The sequence below is a fragment of the Lates calcarifer genome, linkage group LG8 (assembly GCF_001640805.2).
Source record: "Lates calcarifer isolate ASB-BC8 linkage group LG8, TLL_Latcal_v3, whole genome shotgun sequence".
NCBI lineage: Eukaryota > Metazoa > Chordata > Actinopteri > Centropomidae > Lates > Lates calcarifer.
In genome coordinates this window covers 18,959,109-18,980,443 of record NC_066840.1, presented here as the reverse complement: position 1 = coordinate 18,980,443, position 21,335 = coordinate 18,959,109, and the positions used below count along the sequence as shown (strand labels likewise).

Below are 21,335 nucleotides of genomic sequence, written 5' to 3'. Positions count from 1 at the left end.
AAACTACAGTACATTTCCCCAAATGTGGGCTGTGTGCCTAGCTGTGATGGCTCCCCACATGATAATAGAGTAATACTACCAGTATGGTGTAATGAGTCTGCAGTCTTCCACAGAAAGAGATGTAATAAATTCCCTTTGGCCCTTAGCCTGAAAAAGTTGAGGAACCTAGAATGTGTTCATAAATATAGTCTGGCTCCACCTAAAGAGGAGGGCGCTGTTGCTCCATCAAAGGAATTTATGGAAGATTAAAATAAGAAATATTAAAAATTATGACTTAGCAAATGTTGATTGTTCACGTCCTGCTGACAGTTATATAACTAAACCAACTAAACCCTTGTTCAATTAGCAGACTACAACCTGTATTTCATTGTGGTTGAATGATAGCAAGTTTGATTTAGCCAGTTAGCTAGTTGTCATACTCTGCTGTTAGAAACATTTCTATACATCGCTCTAACTCCCGAACACTTTGGCCAGATTCTCACCGAGCAAACAAGTGCTGTGGTCAGATGTCCAGCTTTTGCTTGCCAGATTCCCTTCTGATTCTTCATAGATTCAGAGGACTGGTCCCATGTAAGCTCATTACCACTGAGCTGCAAAACGCAAGTCAACATTTCACACTGAGTGACCTTCACCGGTTCCTGCTGCAAAGCACTGACCAGCCTGCAGAAATACTGTGTAGATGTTGATTGAAACAACCACCTTTTGAACTTTTTGTGCTTGGCTGAGGTTGAGGGGTAAACACAGCTTTGTGATAACCAATGATTTCTCTGTCTTTAATGAAATGAAAGGAGAGAAAATTAACATTTACAAAGTGTATTAAGATTTTCTCATATTATGTTTTAGGGGGAATTTGTTCCTCTATTTTTTTTTTTTTTTTTTTTAGTCTTTAAAAGATCAACTAACTCCATTTTTCCTCACCCTCTCCCTTCTCCTGCACTCTCTCTCTATCTCTGTCTCTCTCTCCAGTCGTTTGGAGCAGAACTTGATTAAAAGTGTCCCAGCAGGAGCCTTTACTGCCTACAAGAAGCTCAAGAGGATGTAAGTCTGTCTGGATATAGCACACTTAAACACGCACACACACGCAACCAAATGCATACACACAAGCATATGTGTACTGATATGCATTAACAGACTGATGTATGCTTTAATACATTTTATTTATTCTTCTAATTTGTTTAACCTGCTTCAATAATATTAACAATCTTCAGTGCAGCAGTAATAAATCAAGCCTGTTTTCTAAATTGAAACTTATAGTCTAACAAAATCACATTAGTACAATAAAAGGTGCAGTCACTAGAAGCTTTTCAAGGGTATTAACTGAGTACTTTTACATAATGTTATGCGTATATTATAAGACATGGCTTCTCTTCTTTTAAGGGTCATATCGACTGACCTCAGAAAGTAGAAATACATTGTAGAATTGAAATAATGAAATTTGCAGGAACTTAAAATACAAGTGTAAATTTTCAAGATCTTCAGACTGTGAGCTACATAGTCAAAAAGAAGATACATCTAATCTGAAGTCCAAACCAGCACGATCACACACACTCACATAGGTCTCATCGTTTGTCTCTTTCACACACCTGCAGACATAAACTCTCTGGTGCAAAAACGTCCTTATCATGCAAATGCCTGAAAATGAAAGACTTGCAGACTTGTGCAGGGTTGTAACGTTATCCACCTACTTACACCCCCCACACACACACACACACAGAATTTTAACCTCAACTGAAGTGTTAAATAATATATCTCACAGTCAGTGGAAGTGAATGACATGAACTGCACTTAACATGCCACTGCTTCCAGTTTCTCTCACCCTCTCTCTCTTTTGCTCCTGTCATTTCACTCTTTTCCCCTCACACTGTCCATCTCTCTCTCTCTCACTCTGTCCCTCATTTACTTACACATCCAGCCCCTCGCACTTTTTTTTACTCCTGTCCTCTTGCCTTGACCTCTACTGATGTATTCTCTCATGATCATTTGTCAGACAGTTCTAGGACATTCACACAGAATGAACCCCATTACTGTGTATTACAGTAATGCACTTATCTCTCTCTCTCTCTCTCTCTCTCTCTCTCTCTCTCTCTCTCTCTCTCTCCCCCCCCAGTGACTTGAGTAAGAACCAGATTTCTGACATTGCTGCTGATGCTTTCAGTGGCCTTCGCTCACTCACCTCACTGTAAGTATGACACACTTGCCTGCAAATTCACACGCGCACACACACATACACATACACATACACAAATACACACACACACACACACACACACACACACACGCACACACGCATGTAGACGTGGAGTAATTGCATTCCCAGACATTTAGCAAATAAAAATGTTGTCGCTGTCGATGTTGACAACTGGAGCACAAAGCGGTGGAGTGTGCGTATTTGCTGTATGTGTGTCTTTGTATTGGTTGTGTGTGTGTGTGTAATTGTACGTGTCTGTAACCTCTCGGTGTATGTGTGTGTGCGTGTGTCCGTGTGTCTCTGAGGGTGATAAGAACATGAAGGACAGTTTAATTTGAATCAATCTGGAGCATGAAAATGAGACAGACAAGTCAGACAAGAAGGGGCAGACAAGGTGAACTCTCCTGGGTGTTATAACTGAACACACACATGCATGCGCACACATATACACACACACATAAGCACATAGAGCCAAGTCAGTTGAACAGGAATGTCACTGAGAGGCACGACTTCTGCAGTAGAGGCCAGCTGAGGCGTGATGTAGCAAAATATAAAATTGCTCAAGTGAATTAAATGGTTGCAACTGCAATTGGAGGCACATCTCAAACATAATTTCAGTTTTTGACAATCAAATGAGATAAATGATCCACAACAGTGTGCTTAGTGGGAAAAGCTTCGACACAGAAATGGATGCGCTGCACTTCTTTTAAATATATATAATTTAAAAAGTTAAAAAATACCCTGCACTAGAAACAGACAACTTTTTTGTCTTTGACTTTCTCACTAAGATAGTTTTTCCAACTGGGTGAGCTTGATGGCTTTTTTACTCCAAGGCAGATATATTGATATTCTTCCTTGCCTTTTGGGGAGCTGAATATTAGTGGATTTATACAGAACATGTTTTGAGCAAGGAAACAGCAGTAACAGTAATAAAAAATGACATCTTGGTTTTTAGAACCATGTCTAATTGTTTTGGATAAACAATGCAATCATAACAATGCCACTCAACACTGAATTATTACATTCAGCCATTTTATTGGTAGGATATGAAAACAAAATGACCCTCACTATGATTCAGCGTACATGTTTAGAGAGGCCAACTGTAGAGGGATTTGGATTATATCCTCTCAACAGCATCATCAGACCTGCCAGTGTCCTGAAAACAAAAAAAGATCTGTTGATGCAGAGCAGTGCACCTCTCTTGTGGCTGCTTATATCAAGAATGATGTCCACAAAGCTGGCTTTAGACCCCATAGTCTTAACCTGCAAGCAAAGCCTTGTAAACACTGTAACCTAAATGATGTTGTTTTGACTGTCCTGTGCAGGGTGCTGTATGGCAACAAGATCACTGAGCTGCCCAAGGGATTGTTTGATGGACTGGTCTCCTTACAGCTACTGTAAGTACTGTCTGTGTGGTCTGTTGTTAAGTGTGTACCTGTGTGCATGTGTGTGGTCCCTCCAGAAAGCAGTGAAATACATTATTCAGTAAATTAGAGAATAACGCACTCAAACAAAGAAAACCCAGGAAACAAGCTTGTGTACAGCTCCAGTTTCTTTTCAGAAATAGTCTGACTCCCTTGTTGTAGGTGATTAATTAAAAAGGAACATATTTGTTTCGTGGCTTAATTTGCAGAGCTAATTTCATACTGCCTCATACTGTAGGCCTGCGGGTTTTATGAGAAAAAAACTGTACTGGATGTCTCAATCATTCAGTATCTCTGAAAATATTGTGTACAACAGTGTACTTAAAAGTTCTATAATTTGCTCATGCTATAAGTTTAATTGGTAACATTTAAAAAGTACCAGGATCTCCTTACAGTGTCTCTTAAACTGGCAGTAATATATATTGGTTCCAAAGGAGGCAGCATAATCAGCAGACTTGGCTGCATTTATGTTAAGCCTTGTACTTGATTTTCCCTAATTAAGATGATTTGGTGATTTGGCACCAGCAAGTCATATCTACAGTACATTACCTCTGGGCCATAATCACAGCTCAGGCCAATGTTATAGATCCTTATTGCTTCAATATATGGTGCTAATTTCATGAGGGAGAGAGCATCAGGCATTTCACCCACAATCACAGGACCAAATCTTGGTAATGATCACTAAAGCAGCAGCAGCAACTGCTGTAGAATCCCCTCTTCATGCATTAACCCTCCATCTGTCCTTTACTGTGTGTATGTGTCTGCAGAGGAGTCTTTCTTAAATGCTCAACATGAACCACATCGGTGCATTATAATAAAAACTGTAATCTCCCATAGTTCTTCTAATATTTAGTGCCTACATGGAGGAAAACTATTAATTCTGAATAATTCCTCCTGGGCATAGATTCAAACTGCAGCAGTTCAGCATGCAGTAAAAATTCTGACTCCTATAATGGCTACATTGGTACTGTATGTGGCATATGGTCCCCGCAAATGCCGCAGTCCACTGCAGAAACAGCTAATGTTCTGGGCTTTTCCATCGTAAAGTGAAGTGAAGCAAAGAGAATGAGGATGAGTGAATCTAACCCACAAACACCTTTTACGGGCTTAGGTGGATCATTGGGATGCATGGTGCATAGTCAGGCACAGAGAGGGGGTGGGGAGGGTGGTGTGTGGGGGGTGGAGGGTATGGATGGATAGATGGATAGGTAAATTAATGGATGGAGAGGGAAAAATGGCAAAAGAGACAGACATTTGGAAGAAGACAGATATGGACACACATACAGTATTAATGGAGGAAAGATTAGAAAAGAAAGAGAAGAAAATCAGAGAGCAAGTTTCGATTTGTTTTCCACGTCCAAGTGATGTGACGCCATTGACACTTAGTAGCCCCTAATTGGAAAAAGCATTTCCCTGACACCCTGTCATGATGTTACAGTCATACACTGTTAAACACTAAAACACTGAATGCTGTATATCTGTTTGTACATGCATGGTGTGATCCCTTAAGTGGGCCAAATCAAGGCTGTTTCTATGCATTTGCGACTGCTTCAATCAACGAATAAATAAAGTACTGAACGACTAGTTAATATTCATGTCTTGCCACATCATTGGTCAGTCCCACAAAGACACCGCCTGCGGGTGCTAGTGCTTGCTCAGCAGGCAGAGGGAGGTAATATGTCTTTTAATATTTCGCCACTGACAGAAGAAAACCTTCCATCTCCAAAAAAATCGGTTAATTTGTCAGGAATTTCCAGATGATGTTATTCTTCCTTATGGGTGTAATAATTATAAATTATATATTAGCTTTTCCTGGTGAATCAAGCTGCATGTCACCCTTTCATGACAAAGATGTGTTTATTGCTTTGTATAGCTACCGGTCTACTGTTTATATTGTCTGCACTGCTTTGTTTTACTGGTGCAGTTTCAAGTAATTAGTTCCCCCTGTGAGCTGCCTAATGAGGCGTGGATATGTCGCAGAGCAGCATGTGTGTGTGTATCTGCTGGTGTGTGTGCGTGTGTGTATGTATAACTGGGTAGTTCCAGTATAGGTGCTTGTTAGGATGACTCTAGATGATTAAGCTGAGATGCTGTACCAAGTACTGAGTTAGTCACCTGTCAAACAAAGAAAAGACGGAGAGAAAAGACAGTAGAGTGTGTGAGAGATGAAGAAATAAAGAATGAAACAAAAGACAGAAAAAGTGTGAGAGGAGAGCAAAAAGGTGGAGAATGAGACAGACAAGAAGCAAGAGAAGACGTAGCCTACAGGGGGGAAAGCTGACAATGTGGATACAGCATATTAGCTAATGAAGTGCAGGTATGAAAAGACAGGGAGAAGGAGGGAAGGGTGGAGGTGAAAACCCTTCCTGTCATTTACCTAATCCCTCTATCACATTTCTCATTTCCCCGTCTCTCTCTCCTCCATTTTAACTGTCAGCCTCTTTTGCGTAAATGTACAGTATATCTGTGTCACTCCAAATTAAATTTTCACCTGTCCCTTCTCTGTCTCACTCCATTATTTCCTCCCATCTCCATTCTGCTGGCTCTTCTCTTCCTCCTCCCTTTTTCCCCTCACCATCTGTCTCTCCCATCAAAACAAGATATTACACCACCCCACCCAACAGTAGATATTCCCCTCCTGCTCCAGAAGAGAAAGTGAAAATATATAAAACCGCAATTTTCAGATTTATGGGTCATGGCCAGAAAAAATATAATCATGTGGAGGGTGTGTGGAGAGGGATAGGAGCAGCTAAAGCGAGGGACAAGGAGAAGAAATAGTGAGATGAAGAGGACGGGGGAGAAAAGTAGTGGTTTTGCAGTGGAGACGCATCTGAGAAAAATAAATTATCTCATTATCTGCATAAGCCTTCATCTTCTGTTTATGTAGTGCATAGAGATAATAAAGCTAAATAAGTAAAACAAACACAGATAAATAACAAATGGTGAATGGCTCTTCCTTGTGTTTCAGGCTGCTGAATGCCAACAAAATTAACTGTTTGAGAGTCAACACCTTCCAAGATCTACAGAACCTCAATCTGCTTTCACTGTACGACAACAAGCTGCAAACCATCAGCAAAGGACTGTTCACACCTCTGCGCTCGATCAAGACTCTGTAAGTACAAGTCTGCCAGAGAACCATACATTTTGGATTGATTTTGTCCAATAAGAGTGCAAAGGAGACAACGCACTGTATGTAGGGCTACGCATTCATCTTCAGGATGAGCAAGGAAGTTCTCATCAGTCAGAAATGAGACAAATTGCACAAGGTTGCAAAGCATTACTAAAATGCATGACACCTGAGACAACTTTGTAGAGACCGCAAGGCCCTCTTCTTTTCTTGTTCCTGTGACAGACCCATGATAAACCCATCTTTTCCTCTCTCCTCTTTCCTTTCCCTCTCTCAGTCATCTGGCCCAGAATCCCTTTATGTGTGACTGTCACCTGAAGTGGCTGGCTGACTACCTGTTTGACAATCCCATCGAGACCAGCGGAGCGCGCTGCAGCCACCCCAGGAGGCTGGCAAACAAACGAATCAGCCAGGTTAAAGGCAAGAAGTTCAGATGCACAGGTAAGGGATGAGTCCACACAGACAATACCTCAGAACACACATGTAAACGCAAGCAAAGCTGCATGAAGTCATGTATGAGGGCTGATAATGACTCATACAAATCAGGTCAAAGGTAAAATGTCAAGACATACAGGTAGAACATTACAAACACGAGTGTGTAAACAGGAACTAAAATTCTTATGCATTTACGACTCATGCTAGCATTCACATTCAGTCTCTATCTCTCTCTGTGGTAGTATTGTATTACTGTTATTTCCTTTGATAGGAGCCATGGGTCTCACTAATTACAACACAGACCAATTCAGTATACTGAAGCAGCACAGTAACTAACTCCACAGAGACTGGCCATAGACGGTGATCGCCCACTTGTGTGAAATTATGTGTGTGTGTATGACTGTATACACTTCACATCCTCAGTTCCTCTCTGCAGTGGCTCTTCATATTGTTTTCCCTGTCTTAAACATTATGCCTTTTTATGGCTCACTGGAAAATGAATTTTTAAAATTCCCCTCACAGACATTATACAAACTATTTTAATTGTGTTAAAACGGTGTTTGCGAGCAGATCATTGGTTTACATAGCAGCGTAGTAGGAGACCTCTGTCAATCACATTAGCTCACTCTAATTGTCACTTTAATCTTATTCTGAAAAGATGATCAGGTAATAGGTGAGGTTGAAATTTGGCTACTTTTAATTCCCTTTAGTAAGCAGCAGCATGCTTGGTATTTGCTGTAAGAGTAGCCTGTATTTGTTTTACATTGAGCAGCAAAGTGGGTTGTATTACAGTGGGTATTTGATTTGTGTTATCAAGTGGTCATCTTCCATCACAAACGCTTTGTTTTATTTGGAGCATGAAACCTTAAGAAATACATAACAAGTTTTTCAAGCACTAAAATAACTGTTTCCATCACTGCCATCTTACTTAAACTAAAAAGTGTGACTGTAAGGCCAACTATGTGGTGACATGACATTTCCACCCCTCCTTTTTTCTAAAATAGCGTGGCTTAGCCTAGACTGGGTGCGCCATTACCGATACTATTAAATGGTAAAGGCTTTTATCCAAAGTGCTTTGTAGTATCATGAGTACATGTGCTATATTTTTAGCATGGACAGTCTCAGTGGTAAGCAAACCCCTAATGTCAGTGCTCTGCCCATGGAGCTAATCAAGATAACTAGATTCCAAATGCTCCTAAAGCTGGTTCTGGCAGTCCTCTTTGCTTCAGCCCCTCCTCTCTGCAGTCCCATGCCTCTCCCTGCATCTCCTCTTCTTCTATGGACCTGTGTGGACATTTTCGCTATTGGTGGGCAGTTCTCTGGTTTCGCCTTCCTTCCTGTGTGGATCTGCAGCTGTCTGTTGCCTCTCCTATCCTGTATGGACCCTGCCCCTGACTGATTGGTGCAGCTCTCTGTTGCCCCGCCTTCCTCCTGTGTGGACCTGCACTCTGGTTCGGTTCGTGCAGCTGTCTCTTGTGCTTGATCTAACCATGTGGCCCCGCCTATTGTGACATCACATGGTTCCGTCAAGCGCCAGGGACCGCCGAGCACACACCCACCTGCCTTCTCCCAGCCAGTCACACGCCTTGGAGCAAAAATTGGGGGCTAAACACTTAGCTTCTGTTTGTTTGCATTCATGTGTAGGGCTTCTGATACATGGGACTATCACTGTGGTTGAAATTGATGAGCCACAGACAAATAATCAGACATCAAAATACATATCAGTCAGTATTGAGTATCAGTACCTAACTGGTTTTCTGCTGTTGGGCAATTTAAAGGTACCCTGTGGAGTTTTCCTGTCACCATCAAAAGTTATGTTTACAGTGAGCGCTTTTCACCCACACTTAATGTGCGTATTCTTGAGAATAAATGAGTTTAATGCATTTTCTTCCTCCAGTGTTTTACAAGGTGCATTGTTTACATCCATTGTTTGCTAGTGTGCAATCTAATTTTTCCTTGCCTTTTTTTCGATGCGTTACCTAATTTCTTTGCACATTACCACCATCAACTTTTAATTAGTGGAATAGAAGGGAAACCAGCAGCAGGAATGTGTATTGTATAGTCCATGTTCTTGCATGCATACACGTGTGCTAATGTGGTTGCACAATACAAACACAACTTAAAAAAGCCTGGCTCCATAGCACTAGTAGTGGTCAAAAACTCTACAGGGTGCCTTTAAGTGGCTCAGAAACATCTACATTCACTTTTACTGATCAGATGTCATCATAAATTTGAACTCCACACATCTTTTTTTAACAGAATCTCTTACTTTTCCCCTAGTGTTTGCTTTGGAAAATATTAACATCTCGTTTTAAACCACAAAAAGAGAAATGCGTGGTACACCTTTCTCTGCTGTCAGATTATCCAGTGCTTCAGTGGTTAGCATGGCTGATTCCACCACCTCTGTGCAGACCCCTTTACCCTTTTCTGCTCCAACTGAGGAGGACAGAGAAAGCCTCAAACCATTACTGTTAAAAAGATTTTAAACCAACCTCCCCCGCCCCTAATCCATTCTTTGCTCTGCTGTTTTCCCTCCTTTCCTTTATTTCTTATTCTCTCCCTTGCTCTTTCTTTTCTGTCAACCTGCCAACCAACAAGGTTTGCGGCAGCCCAGAGACATTATTCCAAAATATTCGTGCTACTGAAAGGAGCTAGCCACATCTCATAAAAGATAAGACATCATCTGACGAGCAGTGATCATTCACAGAGTTCAAATCAAGGTTGTTCACTGACAAATCTCACTAGGTGGTCGTAGTTGTTTAACAACGACAAGCAGAGAGCAGATGAGCCATAAAGGGTGTGTGCCAGGAAAGAATGGAGACAGAGAATGAAAGAACAAGTAGTCTGTGCCAGTATAAGAAAAGTCTGATAGAAACAGAAACAGTTAAATTGACAGAGAACAGATAGAGAGAGAGAGAGAGAGGAAGGGAGAGAGGCAACGATAACCGTGAGAAATACAAAGAGTTTATGTGGTGTACAAATACGAGAGCTGCATGATGTAAACCAGGTCTGTTCCACAGGCACTGGCAGTCATAAATAATATGTGCTCACGTTATATCTAAATAACAGAAGTGGTCTCTGGCTCACCATGTTAAACAAAAACATCCGGGGTTAAACCACATTTATCTACAAGATGATTCCATAAAACCACCTGGATCTTTGTTTGTTAATTTGATTTACAGTGGTAGCCAAGCAGAACTACCCCTCCCTACATCAGCACCATGCCCACTCTGTGCAGTGCAATGCTGCAGGACCAACTGCAGTAGAAATGAGTTATATTAAAAAGATCATTCATGTCTTGCAAATGACTGGTTGGCTAATTATGTTTTACAACCTTTGACAGCTGAAATTAGAACAAAAGTCGAATTTTCCAAACAATTAAACTCTCAATGAGAAACAGTTTTGACAGATATTGATATCCTGGAGGTTGAATCAAGAGTTTTGACATATATCTACATTTACATCTGAATATGCATGTTTGTTTGTTTTTTTACTATTAGCTGGATATTTATTGGAATAATGTGTTGTCCTCCATTATAAGGTATTGTAAGTAACATAAAGAACTTTATGTCTCTCTCATGTCTCTTCTCTTCCCATCATTTATCCCTTTTTGCCTTCTGTTTCCTACTCCCCTGTTGACTTAATTTACCTGGCCTCTCTTCTTCCCCTTTCTTCCTACCTGCTGTCTACCCTTCTGTCTGTCCTCCCTTCCTGTTTTTCTCTTTCCTCTATTTCACTTTATCTGTCTTTTGGTCCCCTCCACTCCCTCTCTCCTCTGTAGGTCAGGAGGACTATCGCAGCCGTCTGAGCGGCGAGTGCTTCCAGGACCTGGTGTGTCCGGAGAAATGTCGCTGTGAAGGCACCAGTAGTCGACTGCTCCAATCTCAAAATGACCCGTATACCTCAACACATCCCTGAACACACCACAGACCTGTAAGTCGGCTAGTGTTTCCCTTTTACATGCACACACACACAGGCATACATACTGTATATGACAAGACATGATGAAATATCAGATTGAAAGCCACGTGTTAGACTGCTCTGACCTGAAACTATAAACCACCACACATCCTTAAACATGCCACAGACCTGTCAAGAAGTTTTTCACTTTGTCAACCACATGCACACACAGAAACACAAGTGTGTAGGCTTACATACATGCAGACATACACAAATGCATGTATGCAGTGCACACACACTCACACACAGTGTCTCTCTCAGTCTCGTCGCCTCTCTCAGTGCAGTATCATGAACGTCAGTCTTCATTTTTAGCTCCCAGACCAAAATGCCTCTCAACAGTCTTTTCCATCTCCCTCCGAGTCCCAAAGGAGCCATCATGATGTCTGGCGAAGGGTCTCACACTAGAATACTGAATAGTCCCATGGATCATTCATTTCACTGCAGAAAAATGGAGAGGGAGTAACAAATCAGATTGTGAGGAAAGTTAAAAAGTCTGTATGTGTTCAGAATCTATTAGAGTCCCTGATGAAATATATATTTTAGAGCTACAATTACTTGATTACAAAAATAATCAGAAACCATTCTGATAATCTATGAATCATTTGAGTCTCAAGAAAAACTTATATCCTCTGGTTTCAGTTTCTCATTTATGAGGATTTGCTACTTTCCTCTGTTATGTGATAGCAAACTGAATAGTGACTTTTTGAGTTTTTGTCAGACTAAACCGAACATTTGAAGAGATTACCATGAATGTTTGAAATTAGTGAATATGTTATGCTAAGTGATTATGGGAATTTTTCTTGAGAAAGAACTAAGAAAAAAAGAAGCGGAACTGTTCATAATTCATTGGAGCTACTGGAAAAAAAAAACAACATCAAATAAGAGAAACAATCAAACACTTAAAAACTGCTCATAAGTTATAAAATACACAGAAACTGAGACTAAAAAGTGGTTCTCTGATTCAAAACTGTGAGTCAAGAGAGAAATGTTGATGCTAAAATCAGCAAGCCCCATTTTACTTTCAGCACCTGGCCCTTGATTGAATATTCAATAAGCTAATATTTCCACACAGGAAATGGGAATCCGGCCAGAAGCAAAGTTTTGCCTAATAATGCTGAATTACAAGCAGCTTTAAAATGTAGGTGAAGGAAGGGGAGCTTCAGCCATTACTATCACTGTGGTACTAATGGAGAGTAGCTGCAGAATAAGGGACCACTGCAGCAGATGCAGGATGGTTGCCACAGTATTACTTATGGAGGTTAGTTGTATAATGGTGAATTCAACCATGGGTGCCACTTTAGATAACTAATAATGTCACTATCCCACAGACCATTAGCCCCCAATTCTTCTCTCTCCCTCGTTCTGTTTTTCTGTTTGGTTCTGTTTCTCTCTCTCTGAACACTTGTATCCTCCAGTTCTCCCTCCTTTTCTCTCTGTCCATTCCCAGGGTGCTTCATGTCAAAAATATAAACTTTGTCCTTTATGGTTGGTTAGAGGGCACATCAAAGTTTCTACCATTTTCGACACCGTCTCTCTTTCTGTTGCTCTTTTTCCTTAAGAACACAACCAACCACTGGGGTTGTTGAAGGGCACAATCATGCACACACAGACACACACATGCACACACATAAGCTGCCAGTCGTGCCCTGTAACCTGCCTTATCAGGGGAAATCAAGGGAGGTTATCGCTGAGCTAAAGGTTTATATATATATATATATATTTTGCTCTCTCTCTTTCACTCTTCTGTCTATCTTTCTGTCTTTCTGTGTGACTCTTCCCACTAGATGTAAAGATCCTTGACATCAGCCTCATAGTGTTCAATAAGTATGAAAGAATTGTTCTTGAATAAAATTGCACTCAGTAAAAAGCACTGTGCATTCTGAGTTGATATTGAGGGTCCTAGATCACAAGGTAAAACGATTATAAATGTTTCATCTGCACTCTCTACATCCAAACCACGCAAATCAACTCAGTAAAGGCAATATCATTTTCCTGCCATCTCTGATCTGCTTTGGACTTTGCAATATGTTATTTTAGTTTGGCTTTATCCAGGTCGATCCATCTTTTAAGTTCTCTGTGTCTCATTAGAAAGTATCCCCTCCAGCTGAACTTTCACTTTCTTTCCTCAATTTCTCTCACTCTACCTCTTTTACACACACACACATACACACAAACACACACACATGCACAAAGAGCATCCTTTTAGCAGCACCCTTTTAGTACAAATTACCTCAATAAAGCAGATGTCTAGCTTCCTATCTCTCAAACTGTTTTCTCCTGGCTTAGGGCAGTGTGGGTATTGATGACTGCATAGAAAAGATTAATTTCTCTTCTTTTCTCTTCTCTTCTCCTCTCTTCTCTTCCCCCAAACTGTTAAGTTATTTTTTCCTCCCTTCTCTGGTTTTGTGCTGCATCATACTTCAACAGTCACTAAAGGCCTCTTAACCTTCATGCGGTCATTCCTGCCTGACTTGCAGCCTCTCTCCATCTTGTTTTTGGGAGTGTGCGTGCGTGTGTGTGTTCATGTGTGTCTGTTCCCTGGAAGCTGTTGGGTTCATGAAAGAATAAATGTCTAACCCACTCTCTCTATCTTTCTCTCTGTAGGCGGTTAAACGACAATGAGATTGCCGTCCTGGAGACTGCAGGGACATTTAAGAAGCTGCCTAACTTGAGGAAGATGTATGTATACATTTTCCCTTTTTTTTTTACAGCACTTCTCATCTGTTAAGTATTCTATGGTTAAGGCTAGGGTTGCTGTTTTGTGTTTATTCATTAAATCATGTATGCAATTACTCAATTCCTCCTTTGAAAAGGAAGTAAAGAGGGCCATACATGGTAGTGATGTGAGTGATGGGATATTATTTATTACAGTAGAACCTGTTAACATGTTTTAAAAACACATTTCCTTATCACTTCGAATGAGTTGTTGCTCTTAGAGAAAGGAAGGAATAGCATTGCAGTGACATGACAACTGAAATATGAACAGATTGATGAGAACAGATGGAAGAAGGTAGATGGACAGAGATAAGGAATACAAGAAGAACTAGAAGTAAAGAGAAAGAGAAAATGACAATAGAAGGAAGAGGAGATAATAAGGAGGGAGGATGGAAATAAAGAAAAGAGCATGAAGAGGAAAGTGTGAAAAAAACATACATGCAAAGAGTGCAGGAGTGAAAATGAGAGAGACATGAGTGAGGTATGGAGGAAGAGGAGTGGCTGAAGACAAGCAAGAGGATGGGAAAGGTTTGGAGAGAGAGAGAAAAGGGAAGGGTGGGTTTGAGGTGTGGAGGAAGCAAATATTAAATGGAAATAGAAGATGGGCCTTCGGTTCAGATTTACAGTCAGTCCTTATCTACAACCTACTCTAGGTTTGTGTGTATGTGTGTGTGTGTGTGTGTGTGTGTGTGTGTCTCAGAGTGAGATAGAGAAAGACAGACCAGAGACCAGCAGTTGATTTATTGGAGAGGAAATTGCTAACCATCTAGCAGTGTCACTGACAATATAGATTGGCTACTGCTCATTTCCATTTTCCTTCTCTCAATTCCTTCCCTCCCCTCTTGTGCTCTTCTCCTTTCCTCACCTCTTATCCTTTCTTCAGTCTCTCCACGCCTCACATCCTCTCTTATCCTTGCATCTGCTCTGCTACTTTTCTTTTTACTCTAAGGTTGTCTGCAATCATTATTTTTTTATCTAAACTTTTTTTAAAACTCTTCATCCATCTACTGTTTATTTCTTCTCTCCTTTCCTCTCCTCTTCTTTCCTCTCCTTTCCTCTCCTCTTCTTCGCCTCATCCCCTCCCAAGCTGATAAGAGGAAGCACAAAACTAGCTGTGAATGAAAGCTACAGTAGTTGTGATAACTATCTTCTCAAGTTATTGTGTCTGTGGCCAAATGCTCTCTTTTCATTTTCATTTTTCTCATTGTCTGTGCAAGGAAGAGAGATAGCAATCATTTTCAGTTGTCTGTGACCACTTGTCTCATTTACTTTTGTGTATGTGTGTGTGCTTTGTGAGTTATAGTGATGGCTGTAAGCTGTTATCGGTATATCTATTGTACAAGACGAGGACATTAAGATGAAAGAGAGAAGAGTTAACATTTATTAGTTGAAGGGATGTGATTGATTACTGTAATTAAAGTGGGAATATTGTGTATGTGTGCAACACACACCATGTCCATATCTGTCTGCATGTGTGGTTATGTTGTCCCTCCGGAGGTGTATGTGAAAGATTTCACAGGCAATCTTGCATGTAATTAAAACCAACAGGAAAACCTAAATATGAAAAACAGCTAAATTTGTCATTTCTTTGTCCCTCCTGCAGCAACCTGAGCAACAACAAGTTGAGGGACATTCGTGAGGGTGTGTTTGATGGAGCTGGTGGAGTTCTGGAGCTGCTACTAACAGGAAACAAGCTAACTGGACTACAGGGACGCATGTTCAGAGGCCTCACTGGTCTGAAAACTCTGTAAGAGGTTTACAAAAGTGTGCATGATTGTGTACCATGGAATATTTAGTGGTGGTTTACATGTTCAGAAAATGTATGCTGTTAGGTAGTCTGCATGTATGTAGCCCCATAAGTTTCAATTCATTCTGAAGAACACTGAAGAATGCTAATGAACTTAAAATATGTAAAAACTTACATTTTCCCACAACAAAAACAGCTATATAAAATTCAGAGAAAGTACTCCTGATGCACAAGTGGATAAATGTCTAAAACAGTAAATTATATAAACCTATATTCACATGGCTACATAACAAAAAAACAAAAACAAAACAAGAACATCATATAGTGACTATATACCAGTGTTTTACAGGGTCACTCTTGTTCTTCATGTTACCATGTGGATAAAGGCTTTTTAAGTTATTTGTCCAACAAAGCATGTTGTTGACTGTACTTCAGTTGTTCTGTTTACTGTTTTTTTTCCCTGCCAAGTGGTCACCAAATGTTCTCATGGTTGTGACTGTTAGCTGTGCAGACTATGACTCGCGTTAGCATCTGACTTATGGTGGACTTCATTAACTTTTTCTTCTCCAGACTGAAAAGAGAGAAGCAGGTTTGTTTACTCCCTCACCCTGAAATCAAGGCTAATGGCAGCATATTGTTGTTCCTCCAATTTGCACACCCACCATAAACAGGCTAGCGTCCAATTATGGGTTACAGGATAGTGTACAAAATCATGAGCTAATGTTGTCTGTGTATGCTCAGTAATGACTAGCTAATGCTATCGTGTGTATATAAATATATGCCAGCTAATGACTCTCTAATGGTATCATGGCTGTCTCTGTATTATGTTAAAAGGCTCCCTGCTCCAGTAATAGCCTTGCTAACTAGGTTAGCCCATCCCAGAGATTGCTAATGCTAACTAACTCAGTTAGCCTGGTCCCACATGACTGAATGTCAAAAGCTAATGTCATATTACAGAGTCTGTCATGGTTGTCTTATGGGGACTGGTTTGAATTTACCCCTGCTTTCTGTTTTATCTTTTGTCCATGTCATTATAGGTTATGTTATAGACTAAGACTGCCTGTCAAAAAACATCCCTCAAGTAAAAGAAAAATTAAATCCAAATCAATTTTTGGTTCATTTGGTACAATGTTTAAGCTTTCACAAACTATTTAAATATTTGAGCAGAAAGATTTATGTATTAAAGTCCAGACTCTATTCTTTTAAGGTATTAATTCTCTAAAAATTTGGTATTTGTGTTTCCAGAATGCTGCGGAGCAACCAGATCAGCTGCATTGACAACAGTACATTTACGGGTTTGAGCTCTGTGCGTCTGCTGTCGCTGTACGACAACAGGATTTCCAGCATTGCCCCAGGAGCCTTCTCCACCCTGCACTCCCTGTCCACCATGTGAGTCATATTCTTGGGCCTTTCTCGCTTTTTATGTTGCACATTTTCCTGTTTTGTTTTCTCCATTTCTATCCCATTATTCCTGCTATCTCTCTGTGTGTCACAATCTCTTTTGGCCTATCTTCAGATCCAGCCATATCTCCCCTCTCCTCTGTCTCTGCTTCTTTCTTTATCTCTCTCTCTCCCTCTGCCTCTTTTTCTGTAGGAGTTACCTACCTTGCAACACACATGCGTGCACATACTCACACACACACACATTTGCACACATGTTGCTCTCTGGACACTGTTCTCTCCTCACAGATGCTCTCCATCATTATCGACTAGATTGGTCTGGATCCCAGGACATTTGTTATCAAAGCTAAATATATCTCAGCATCTGCACACCCACGAACACACATACACATCGACACACACAAGAGCATCTGCAAGCTTGTTTTTTATCTTCCCAAAGATGCACACACCTGCATCAGGAAGACAGGGGTTCTTAGATGGCCTATTCTTTTAAGTTACGTGTGTGAATGTATCTGTATGTTTGGATGGGCACACACTTAAATTTGTTCGCAGATGTTGACTGGCGCTCAGTCTGTGTAGAGAAGCAGAGAAACAACTGCCATAAAGTAATGGCAACCTTTAACCTGCCACATAACATTACTGTTAGGAAGGAGAGAGTGGGAGTCAGGGAGCCAAGAGAGAAGTGGCTATGTATGTGTGTTTTTTCCTTCAATCTTCTGACCACCTAGATGTGAAGGCTGTAAATAATAGATTTCATCAGTTCAATAAAACATTACAGGTTGATTTTTATATATTTTTTCTTACCACATCCTCTCTACTCTTTCTTTCTTTCCTCAAAAGCTTCCTTCCCTTGTTCTGCCTTTTGTTCTTGCTCTCTGTCCTGCTATGTACCTGTCATCTTTGATTCAAGTTCCTTCTTCAGTCTTTTGGCAGGGAATGTGGGGGACGAGAGAGGGAAAAAGGGGACAGTAGAGGTGGAGGACTGGTTGGATGCACTGTTGCATAAGCTCAGGATTGCTCAGTGGGGCTATTGGTGATTATCACTACACAAATGGAAATATATAATATTCCCTCATCCCTATCATTTGTCACCTTTCTTTTTTCAGCAACAGTTTTTCATTGGCGTTGTAGTAACACTTGATTTTGTATGCAACACCTGCCTGCTGTTTGGCCTGAAAGAAAGATGGATTGTTTTTATTTCTAGACCCTCTGTTCTTAACACTTCCCCTGTTCATTTTCTTATCTTTCCTCTGTTTTTCTTCTCATCTCTCTTCCTTTCTCACTCTCTCTCAGTCCTACAATTTCTAATATCTGTCTCCATTTTTAGTGCATTGTTTCCCAATGGAGTTTGTCCATTTAATTAAAAGATTAACACGCTGCAAAGGAAAGAAGGGATTTAGCTTAGGTCTGGTAGCCACGCAGTAAGGTCAATTCATTACAAGGAAATGAGGAAATAACTCGTCCCTATCTGTAACAGCACACCATTAATATTGTAGCACATACAGCAACATTCAGGTTTACTAGTTCAGCAGTAAACATGGTGTAAAGCAATGTGCCACTTACACATCTCTAGACATAATTTGGAGGCACCCCATCATCATTAAAGAGATGCATGTTGCTTTGTAATATATTAATTGTTATGCTGACGGAGGAATTTTAGGTGAAATTACCTTTATCTAAGTAAGCTGCATATTTTTGAACCAACTTTAGCAATATGTGCAGCTGCCACCAAGATGTAAGATGAACACACACTTTTCTAGGCCTCATTGCAAAATCACTCATTTCAAACATTCTCAAATTCATGTCTCAGCTGTCACCTGGATGTGCCAGAAAAGTGAAGATGCCTACAGTAGCTTTAATGCGCCACCTTTCTAGTATGCGTTGCTAATGCCACCACTGCATTCAGTTATAATGTGGTTCAGCATAAATATTACATGAGCAGTTTCATAAAAGCAACAAAATGCAATGAGAGGTGATCAAAAATGAACAGATAACCTTTTCTCTTTTTCTTTTCTCTCACTCAGTCACCTTTTCTTTTTCATTCTCCTTCCTGTTCTTTACAAAGTGAATGAAAATAACTGATAACCTTTTCTCTTTGTGTGTCTTTTGTTCCCTTTCCCTCTCTTCCCCTTGGCTCTTTGTCTTCCATCTAAATTTATTCTTATATTTATAACAATGACAAAAAAACTACAGTTTACCTTATGGGTAGCTGTACACAGCGTACCATGTAAATAATAATGCCACTCACACACACTTAAAATTTCTGGCATAAGTAGCTAATAATCTCTCTCTTTTGCTTTGTTTGATGTCAGTTTTTGTGCACCTGCTTTGTAAGCCACAGTCTTATTTTCTGTCCCAGTCTGTAAATCTTTAGTGAGTGCAGGTTGTCTTGATGATATCTGCTCACTCTGAATTTATGCGTCAATATTTTCTTTGTGAAGGCAAAATTCAAGGAAAACATTTAGCAAATGTGCATCATTTTGCCATGATGAATTCATGATATTGTGCAGAAAAAAGGATGTGCTGCAGCTATTATTTAAGAAGCTGCCACTACTGGTGTCAATCTCTTTTATATTGCATTGACCATGTTTACACTGATTTCCTTCCCCCTTCTCTCTCTCTCTATTGCTGTCCCTGTTTATTTTTCATAGTAACCTCCTGTCCAACCCGTATGTGTGTGATTGTCACTTGGCCTGGCTGGGTCAGTGGCTGAAGAAGACCCGGGTGGTCAGTGGAAACCCTCGCTGTCAGAAGCCAGCCTTCCTGAAGGAGATCCCCATCCAGGATGTGGCTACCCCTGACTTCACATGTGATGGTGAGCCCCTCTATTTGTCTTCTCTTACGGTAGGCTAATCATTTGTGTTCTTCCTAGTTCCATAGTTTGGAATAATAGTGACAACACTTGATATTGTACAGGATTATTCCACCAAGTTACACAGAATGTTGCTTCACATCCCATATGTGTTTGAAATGACACTGGAGTGTCAGGAAACCAAAATTGGTCACAGCCTGAAACCTGAAACAAATGACATGTGTCAGTCAGCAGCAATGTGTCCTGCACCGATAAGAGCGTGAGTCAAGTGACTGAAAGGTAAATTAAGTGTGTCCCTGTGTCATGTTTACTCATCCCAATTACTGAATGCATTCTCCATTTTTCAAGAAAATTTCCTCAGCCAAGGTTATTTTATGTTTGGTGATAATGCCCAACATACAGTAACTCTGAATAAAGTCCTTTGTGAGACATAAACCTTGTTCATTGGAGAAAGGAAAATAAGACATTACCAGAAAAAATAAGTTATTCCTGCTGCAGTGCAGCATTAGTAGGTGATGAACAACAAAGACAACTCTTGATACTGTTACAGCTACATTGTTAGATAAGGGTTTTTCCCAGTATAAGTTACAATGACTGTCCTAAGACTAAGACTTCATTCCTACTTTAATTCTTCTCCAAAAAATAAGGAAAATCAATTGTTCTCAGAGCGATTTTAGTGATATCTCAGTGAAATCTTGTAACATCCTCAGCTACATCAGGCTTTTGGTTTGTATTTGGCCCAAGGACATATCTTCAATTCAGATTCTTGTCTTTTTGTGTAACAATCCCTCCAGATAGTCACTGCAGAAACTTCCAGTATCCCATGTCTTAAGCCAGCAGATACACACACACACATACACACACACACACACGTTCAGCCGGGTATTGTGAGGACAGAATAATCACTAACCACTGGCAAACAGCAGCTTTAGATGACATCAGCTTGTGGTTTCTACAGTGACGTTGCTGTTACCACGACGATGCCTCCCTATAGCGACTTAGGCCATCGGCTTGGCCGCCAAAGTTTGACGCCATAGGCAAAGTGTGGTCTGGCTTTCCTGTCGATTACATCCCTCTTTCTTTTTTCTTTTTTTTCTGTCTTTATAGCGTTACACTTTAAACTCTTTTCGATCTCCCTCTCTCTCCCTCCTGAGTTTCTTTGAATTCATTACACTTTTCTAATTTCCTGTAGCTGTGCTGCAACCATTTACTGAAAATGAGTTTGGAAAGTAGTTAGCTGGGTTGGCTCAAGAAAGGAAACTCTAAGATGGTATCAGATCTTAATATTTATTCTTGCATCCTGCACGCACACACACAAACAGGCGAACACAAATCTACCATCAAACTCATTCAGCTGCACAAACATAAATTCATATGGTTAATACCACACTCGAGGCCTGGCATTTGTATCCTGACATGGGCTTTACAATGGTTACATCGAATGTCTAATTTTAACTTTATGCTGATCTCAACTCTAATCTTATTTCACATAATACAACATGCAGAGAGTCTGGGGAACTGTCATA

The 21,335-nt window shown here is 40.4% G+C and overlaps 1 protein-coding gene across 1 annotated transcript in view; it reads left to right on the top strand.

The window, feature by feature from the left end:
* slit3 (slit homolog 3 (Drosophila)) overlaps positions 1–21,335 on the top strand; it is a 269,236-nt gene that overhangs the window by 206,857 nt on the left and 41,044 nt on the right. Inside the window, 11 exon segments of the mRNA XM_051072519.1 lie at positions 967–1,038; positions 2,108–2,179; positions 3,514–3,585; positions 6,581–6,724; positions 7,017–7,180; positions 10,956–11,041; positions 11,043–11,107; positions 13,739–13,813; positions 15,453–15,596; positions 16,842–16,985; positions 19,649–19,812. Coding sequence (XP_050928476.1) covers positions 967–1,038; positions 2,108–2,179; positions 3,514–3,585; positions 6,581–6,724; positions 7,017–7,180; positions 10,956–11,041; positions 11,043–11,107; positions 13,739–13,813; positions 15,453–15,596; positions 16,842–16,985; positions 19,649–19,812 — 1,202 coding nt within the window.